The following is an 8,861-nucleotide window of genomic DNA, read 5'->3' as shown; positions in this document are numbered from 1 at the left end:
TAAACCAGCATCCCAGAATCAAAACATACCTAACCAGCATATGCTGTTTTTTTCAACAGGGCAGTCAAGAGCTTTGCTGTTGACTGATTCAAGTAAATCATTTGAAATTAAATTTATTGACCAAAACAATCACATGATGAAAACTGATTGATGTGAAGATCACCAAAAGCTCAAACTGTTTGCTGAATGCCATATGTCCAAAAAGCACCATGTTTAGCCCACACCCTACGATTATGCCTGTTTGGATTGTATCATGTCATAATTAGATGGTGTCTTGATAGCATACAGCATTGGTCTGGTCTTACCTGGTGTGACCTCAACCGTAAGTGAAGCAGTGCTTGATTCTTCATTGGTTGTGTCAACCACCCTCATCTGAGTCACATTGGATAATATGGTCATAAATATTTCAAATCACACAGTCTGTGATAGACAGCCAAATGTCTAAACAGCACGAAACATTGTACGAAATATTAAGTTCTTACTTCTAAATTTACAGTGCCCGGGGCAACGGCCTTCGCCATGAGTATGAAGCCCTCTGGAGTGATTGAGAAGTCAGTGCCGGCTACAACCTCAAATCTGAGGTTAGGATTATAGCCCTACAAAGAAAGAAATCCAGCACTTAACACCAGAAATATTACAGTAATAGGAATCATTCATAAAACATGAGCAGCAAACACAAAAATTGTTATTTAAATTGTAACATTGAATTGAATGCAATGATTTAGTTAGTGGTTTTATGATTTATTTAATTCAATGTGACCATTTACATAATGGCTTTATGATCAATTCAGTCAAAGAATTTACAACACTTAAAATTTGTTATAAATACTGAATTGTTTGAAAAATGGTTATACGAACATTAAAGGGGTCATATGATGTGATTTCAAGTTTTCCTTTCTCTTTGGAGTGTTACAAGCTCTTGGTGCATAAAGAAGATCTGTAAAGTTGCAAAGACTAAAGTCTCAAATCCAAAGAGATATTCTTTATAAAAGTTAAGAGTCAACAACACCTACCTAAAACGGCTCGTTCTAACACGACCCCACATATCTACGTCACGATGTGAGAAGAATTGCATAACGCCGGCCAAATGTTCACGCAAAGAAAAGTGTAACTTTTATTCTCGCTGTAGTATTGTTGCCACCGGCGCCATGTCGTGAAGACGCTGTGTGCTTCGTTGTGAAAGCGAAACTACTTTGTTTGGTCTTCCAAAAGAGGACGATATCCGCTGCGTCATGCCTGGAGCTGATCTGTGCTGGTCGCTACCAATACATCAACTTAGTGCTGTGGATCGTCGGATCAGCTTTCACCGTGGACGAAGTGGAGTCCAGCCTGGGGTCGTCACATGCGGTTGCCGCTCCTTCGTCGATTCCGCCTTCACGCTAAGCCGCGACTTCCGCTCACGCTAGGGCACCGTGTGTTTCGTTGTGAAAGCAAAACTACTTTGTTTAAATCACACAGTCTGTGATAGACAGCCAAATGTCTAAACAGCACGAAACATTGTACGAAATATTAAGTTCTTACTTCTAAATTTACAGTGCCCGGGGCAACGGCCTTCGCCATGAGTATGAAGCCCTCTGGAGTGATTGAGAAGTCAGTGCCGGCTACAACCTCAAATCTGAGGTTAGGATTATAGCCCTACAAAGAAAGAAATCCAGCACTTAACACCAGAAATATTACAGTAATAGGAATCATTCATAAAACATGAGCAGCAAACACAAAAATTGTTATTTAAATTGTAACATTGAATTGAATGCAATGATTTAGTTAGTGGTTTTATGATTTATTTAATTCAATGTGACCATTTACATAATGGCTTTATGATCAATTCAGTCAAAGAATTTACAACACTTAAAATTTGTTATAAATACTGAATTGTTTGAAAAATGGTTATACGAACATTAAAGGGGTCATATGATGTGATTTCAAGTTTTCCTTTCTCTTTGGAGTGTTACAAGCTCTTGGTGCATAAAGAAGATCTGTAAAGTTGCAAAGACTAAAGTCTCAAATCCAAAGAGATATTCTTTATAAAAGTTAAGAGTCAACAACACCTACCTAAAACGGCTCGTTCTAACACGACCCCACATATCTACGTCACGATGTGAGAAGAATTGCATAACGCCGGCCAAATGTTCACTTCATTTTATGGAGGACTGTTTCCTGATCCTGGGACAGTACAATGCCGGCTGTTCTGACTCACAGTCTGTAAGTACGTTTTCATTTAAAGGATTTGCCACTGACGATTCAAACGCAAGTTTTGGGCAGTGTAGAGTAGCGTTTGTAGTTTGTAATTTCTCCGATCACAAATGCAGACATGGTTTTATGTTTACGCGGCGCGATGCAACGCAATGCGTAAAAAGACAGTATAAGTCATTATAATCCGTAATTATGTCCCCACTGGATGCAACAAATGCCTCGTTTGTAATGGGTTTTATTGTTTTCGTCTCGTCGCTCCGGGCCCAGCATCACAGTATGGTGAGGGGCGTAACATTTCCGTCACACGCTTGAGGTATTCGGGCCAATCACAACGCACTGGATAGCTGGCCAATCACAGCACACTTCGCTTTTCAGACCGATGAGCTTTGTAAAAATTAAAAAAAATTTAAAAAGGCGAGGAATAGAGGAGAAACAATAATGTACAGTATGTGGAAAAGAATGTGTTTTTTGAATTTTAAACCGCATAAACACATTTCATTACACCAAATACACACAATAATGTTCTTTTTAGCAGCATCATATGACCCCTTTAAATTTAATGCAACAGTTACTCAAAACTGTTTTTAAGAAGATTCAATCAAATGCTTAATTTGTAAGAAATAATTCAGTTTATGTTTATGTAAGAGTTTTAGTAAGTTTTACATTTATATACGTTTTATGAACATTGAATTCAGTGCAACAAATTTACCCTCGAATGTTTTTAGGAATGATTCAATGAAATGTGAGAGTTTCGCAAATAATTCAATTCAGTGCAACAATTTATGTAAGAATTGTTTTACAAAATATTCAATCCAAGAATTTAGGTCAAATTTATTGTACACTGAATTGAACGTGATGATTTCTATAAGAATGGTTTTACAAACAAATCAATTCAATGCAACAGTTTATGCAAGAATGAATTGAAATGTCCATAAAACCAATGCAAAAGTTTATATAAAAATGAATTCCGAATTGATTTACATTCATTTTCACGAATCTTTCTCTATGTGTTTTCTATGTTCTTTACGGATTAATTACGGATCTTGAACTGAACACATGCACAGACCAGAATGCTGTTTGTCACCGAGTTCTTACATCAGAAAAGTCTTGATCTGTAGCCTGTACTCTGAGGGGTCTGTTGGACGTTTTGCTCTCCAGCACCAAGCTGTCCAAACCCGCATCCTCTGAGATAAAGCCTTCATAACTGGGCTTCACAAATGTCGGAGGGAACGCGCTGGATATCACCACCTTCAGGATGACTGTAGTGGTGGCAAACTGATCGGCGTTCTCTTTCTGGTATGCCTAAAAAGACAGAGGGACAAATCTGGTTCAGGAAGGAACTACACTCTACAAAATAATGGATCCAGAATATTACATAGAAGAACCATTTTTGGTTCCCCAAAGAACCTTTCAGTGAACAGTTCCTAAAAGAACTAATTTTTCTTAGAGTGAAGAACATTTTAATAATCAAAATAAACTTTTATGGAATGGAAAGGTTTCATGGATGTTAAAAGTTCTTCAAGGAACCATCAATGCCAATAAAGAACCTTTATTTTTAAGAGTTTACAGAATACTGTGGCTCCAAAATGAAGCTTTTGATTGCACGTAACATTCAAAAACAATGGTTTCCTTTTTATAAATGCAATTTTTTTCTCTCTTACCATGACTGAAAGGACAATCGGTCCTGCCACCCCTGCTGGTTTCAGCATTGTGATGCTCCCGGTGTCAGTGTCGATTTGAAATACACTATCCTCATTTCCTGAACATGTAAAATGTACCAAATAAAACCAGTCGACTCTTTCCAAAGTTCTTCATTTCAACCCATGAGGACGATAAAATATCTCACCTCCAAGAAATGCATAACCAATGGGCTCGTTCCTGCCTAGGTCACCATCAATGGCCATGACTGGACCTGGCTTCAAGGACAAAGGACCTGGCTGTGGTGTACAACAACATTCAAATGCTCATTTGACATTGTAACTCAAGATCAGCAAATTCATCCAATAAGACGTTTCCTGATGTTTCTACATTCATTAGCCAGCTTTATAATGTGTGAAATGTTGGTGTTTGTTGTGGCGGTTTGAAATAATCATAACTATATAACGTTTAAACTGGTTTAACTCAACGTCAGACCTCTATCTACAAGTGCTTTGGATAGAAAACCCACCGCTTGTTCATTTAAGTTGACAGTCCCTTCATAACCAGAGCTAATGCACACTTTGCTTGTGCCAAACTCGGTTTCTGTACAAGGCTGGAACCATGGTGGACGATTGTCAATGTCTATGATGTTGACTACAATAGTGGTTGAGGCACTGTGGGAGACTTCAGCTGTAGATCCAATCGGTGTGTCCTGAAAAGTCATCAAATGACAGTTGTTTATACAAAAAGAAGCATCTTTGGAAATTTTACATGGATCAAGTAAACTCACCTGCACATATAGTGTCATCGTGACTTTTTTAATTTTGTCATAATCCAGAAGTTTTTTCACCAGAATGCTGGGATTGAAACTGGCCTCCAGGTCAAATTCTCCCTGCGAGAGAACAAAGGCCTTGTTTGAGAGAGATTTCAACGTTGTGAATGGGATTCCTTTAGGAATTCCTATAATAATTTGGAACCAACAATCAAGGGGGAATTTTCTTGTAGAATTCCAAAAGGGAGATACTTCAAGAACATAGTTCCCAACAGAACAGTTGTGATTGCCATGAAATACAATGTAGACAAACTCTGTGCACATTCTTTGGGATTTTTGTCGTCTCAGAAAGTGTAATGGGGACACAGCTGTACCTCGGGAGAATCCAGTTGGTAGTAAAGTCTATCAGTTTTATCAGGATCGGTTGCTGTGATTAGGCCAACACTGGTATCCACTTTTGATAACTAGAAAAATCAGTAAAAGTTTTAAGATTTTGAAAATGGCCATGACAAAACAAGCAAACAAAAATAAAAGAAATAAATTGTACAGCATAGGCAACATTAAAAGTTCATCAGCAAAGTACCTCATCAACATTTAGGGTGTACTGACTCTCTGCAAACGCTGGTGGATTATCATTTCTATCCTCGACGACTATTTTCAAAATCAATGTGGTCTAAAATTACAAATATGACATGCAGGACATCAATAACCAACATAAAAACATACAGAAAATAATTTAGGTTAAGTAAAACATTTACAATGCAAGATTTTTTTTTTTAGGTTCATTTAAATAGTTTACTCACAGAGAGAGAGCCAGCTTTTGTACACTCAATATTCACCTCATGAGGTTTGTTCTGGTCAAATGTCTAAGAAAATCACAAACATAAAAGGTCTGTTATTTTGTACATAAAGCATTTTAAATGGATCTAAATGATTGCTTTGAAATATTAAAATGCTCTCATTTTAACCTCAGCCAAAAAATTCTTCCTTAAAATTACACATTTACAGCTTTGGACACAGGTAGGGGTGTAAAAGTAATTAAAAATAATTAAGCTATAAAATAATCAAATGAAAATGTGTATATACAAGTTTAAACTTACTAAATTTTAAGTGGTAATTGAGAAAACAACCAAAACCAGTTTAGATCAAGACTAAGTTATGCTGAGTGAAGAGACATCTCTTTACATAAAATGAAGCACTTCATTTAATTGAAAAATATTTTACTGGCTGTTTTAAATAAAGGTATGAAAAAAGGATTTGACATATTAAAATAATATGTACTTTGTACACCCCAGCCATTGAAAATGATAAATTTAGAGTTTATTGGCTGAACACAAAACCAGACTCTTCATAAGATATACAGAATTAACCTCGTAGTCCAGCACAGTATCAGCAATGAGATTGTATCCCTCGAGGCTGAAGAGACCCTCTGGATTTTGACTAGTGATTGTGGCCGTCACCTCATCCTCAGCGATGAGTGTTGTAACGGTGGCACCAATTTCGTTGTTTTCCGGAATAAAAATGACTGGTAAATTGTCTGGCGCTGAGCAAAGATCTGTGTCGTTCAGAGAAAATCAGAATTGAAATGTTTTCATGAATGGTCCAGGTTGACACTGACAAATGTAAATGTTAGAAAATATACATTTTGTGATCTTCAAGATAAAACCAAAAAACAACTGCTAAGGAAACCAAACAGGTCATCCAAGGTAGGATTTCTTCAAACAAGTAAGCTTTTTTTTTGTTTTTTTTTAGCTTAAATTCAAACATTTCAAAGTCATCTTAAATTAGTAGGAACATAAAAATATGATTAAGCACAAATTTCTGTGTTTTTGTACTTCCAATTGATGTAAAATAAGAGTTTTGTGTAAAGTTGAAATATTGCTTGAAATAAGACATTTGTTTGAGAATTTAAATCTATCAATAGTAAAACATAAGCACATCTTTACTGTAAAAAATTGTGATGGTAAAAAAGGTGATTAAACCTAAACATTGATCACTCAGTATGATCTTATTTTATGATAAAGTTGATTAATTTCCTGAATCAGCCATGTCTTGTTCTTGAAACCATTGCCTTGATGTTTATGTAACCATAACTATAACACTAGGAAATCTACAGAACTTTAAATAATAATACTTTAAAGAATAACAACATTTCCAAAAGTGTCTTAATGTTTTGGAAGTCTGTCATCATATGCTATCATGTTTTTCCACAGTCAGCTGTCAGATCACTGGGGAAATGTCATGTTCTGAGCCATTTCAGCCTACAAAACAAATCCTGATTATGTACGATTTTTCATTCACAAACTTTTAGCACTTACTTTGCGCTTCACTGAACTTGCAGAGTGTGAAAAGAACCAGGAGAACGAAAACGGCAGCAGATCCTTTAGGCCTCAAATCCATTTTCTTGTTAGATGATGGATCGATAAAGTAATATCGAAGACAAATCCCTTTTTTCCCGACTGAATCAAACTCCCATCAAGCAGTTGTGAGTGATAGCTAATGTGCGAAACAGACTTCAAACTTAACCTTTGAGACGAACGCTTATCTCGGTTTTATTGGCTATAAAGATGAGCACAGGCGGACTTTTGCCTCAGATATGAACACAGCTGCTCTACATATGCATGTACATCTCATAAACCATGATCACAATGAAGAACGATGTTTACAGAACAATATTTTTAGTTGTGTGCAGATGGTTAGCGTAAGAGCTGTTTCCAAAATGTTATACAGTTCAGGCCATCTTGAAATGTGAAACATAACATTGTAAAATACAACTAAAGTTAAAAGTATTAAGAATCGTATTGGACACAGTAGTGTCTTTTGGCGATAAATATAAATGTTGAAGATGTTTTAGCTATATTTTAGCAAAGCTGCTATCTTATTTCTTATTCCTGAACGAAAAGTGCCATAAATGGGGAACTTTGTCATCTTCACCCTGTTGAAAAAACCAGCATATGCTGGTTAGGTATGTTTTGACGCTGGGATGCTGGTCCTTTGCTGGTTTATGCTGGTCATGTGCTGGTTTATGCTGGTCATGTGCTGGTTTATGCTGGTCATGTGCTGGTTTATGCTGGTCATGTGCTGGTTTATGCTGGTCATGTGCTGGTTTATGCTGGTCATGTGCTGGTTTATGCTGGTCATGTGCTGGTTTATGCTGGTCATGTGCTGGTTTATGCTGGTCATGTGCTGGTTTATGCTGGTCATGTGCTGGTTTATGCTGGTCATGTGCTGGTTTATGCTGGTCATGTGCTGGTTTATGCTGGTCATGTGCTGGTTTATGCTGGTCATGTGCTGGTTTATGCTGGTCATGTGCTGGTTTATGCTGGTCATGTGCTGGTTTATGCTGGTCATGTGCTGGTTTATGCTGGTCATGTGCTGGTTTATGCTGGTCATGTGCTGGTTTATGCTGGTCATGTGCTGGTTTATGCTGGTCATGTGCTGGTTTATGCTGGTCATGTGCTGGTTTATGCTGGTCATGTGCTGGTTTATGCTGGTCATGTGCTGGTTTATGCTGGTCATGTGCTGGTTTATGCTGGTCATGTGCTGGTTTATGCTGGTCATGTGCTGGTTTATGCTGGTCATGTGCTGGTTTATGCTGGTCATGTGCTGGTTTATGCTGGTCATGTGCTGGTTTATGCTGGTCATGTGCTGGTTTATGCTGGTCATGTGCTGGTTTATGCTGGTCATGTGCTGGTTTATGCTGGTCATGTGCTGGTTTATGCTGGTCATGTGCTGGTTTATGCTGGTCATGTGCTGGTTTATGCTGGTCATGTGCTGGCAAAGGACCAGCATAAACCAGCAAAAGGACCGGCATAAACCAGCAAAGGACCAGCTTAAACCAGCATCCCAGCGTCAAAATATACCTAACCAGCATATGCTGTTATTTTCAAATAGACCAATAATGCACACTAAGCAAATTCAAGTGTGTCTATGACTTTATGACTGAAATAAACAAACTAAAAAAGCTAACAGCATCACAAAAGCAGAAATTAATTCTTCGGTTTTGATATATATATATATATTTTTTTTTTTTGCACATGCTAGTAGCTAGTCATTAGTGGGCGTAGGTTTCACGTACAGTAACGGGTAATCTTCAAGCAACCAATTAAGTCATCTGACTCATATACTGTACTGTAATACGTAAGTATCTTGTTATATTATTGCGGATAACTGATAAAAAAATTTGCATATGATGAAAGATGCAATAAAGTCATTACTGCTAGACCTATACCTACCATATTTACAGTTCTTTTTTCAA

At 37.3% G+C, this 8,861-nt stretch overlaps 1 protein-coding gene across 1 annotated transcript; it reads right to left on the bottom strand.

Moving 5' to 3' along the window:
- Positions 1 to 231: 231 nt before the first annotated feature.
- LOC107561140 (cadherin-related family member 5-like) lies at positions 232 to 7,429 on the bottom strand. The gene is made up of 12 exons (XM_016245506.1): positions 6,922 to 7,429; positions 5,974 to 6,158; positions 5,407 to 5,469; positions 5,187 to 5,276; positions 4,978 to 5,067; positions 4,622 to 4,723; positions 4,361 to 4,543; positions 4,040 to 4,130; positions 3,855 to 3,952; positions 3,289 to 3,495; positions 1,522 to 1,635; positions 232 to 372 (listed from the first exon to the last, which is right to left on the bottom strand). Exons 1-12 carry the CDS (start codon positions 7,001 to 7,003, stop codon positions 232 to 234), a joined length of 1,446 nt encoding a protein of 481 aa, XP_016100992.1. The 5' UTR covers positions 7,004 to 7,429.
- Between the last annotated feature and the right edge of the window lie 1,432 nt (positions 7,430 to 8,861).

This window comes from Sinocyclocheilus grahami, unplaced genomic scaffold (assembly GCF_001515645.1).
Source record: "Sinocyclocheilus grahami isolate Dianchi unplaced genomic scaffold, SAMN03320097.WGS_v1.1 scaffold759.1, whole genome shotgun sequence".
NCBI lineage: Eukaryota > Metazoa > Chordata > Actinopteri > Cypriniformes > Cyprinidae > Sinocyclocheilus > Sinocyclocheilus grahami.
The sequence above is the reverse complement of the archived record's forward strand: the minus strand, read 5'-3'. Positions and strand labels throughout refer to the sequence as shown.

Excerpts from the sequence above, each read along its gene's own strand:
- LOC107561140 (XM_016245506.1), bottom strand. The coding sequence starts at position 7,003 with ATGGATTTGAGGCCTAAAGGATCTGCTGCCGTTTTCGTTCTCCTGGTT. Across the intron at positions 6,159-6,921 it reads CAAGTTCAGTGAAGCGCAAA|ATCTTTGCTCAGCGCCAGAC; the intron begins GTAAGTGCTAAA and ends TGAACGACACAG. Across the intron at positions 1,636-3,288 it reads CAGATCAAGACTTTTCTGAT|GGCTATAATCCTAACCTCAG; the intron begins GTAAGAACTCGG and ends CTTTCTTTGTAG.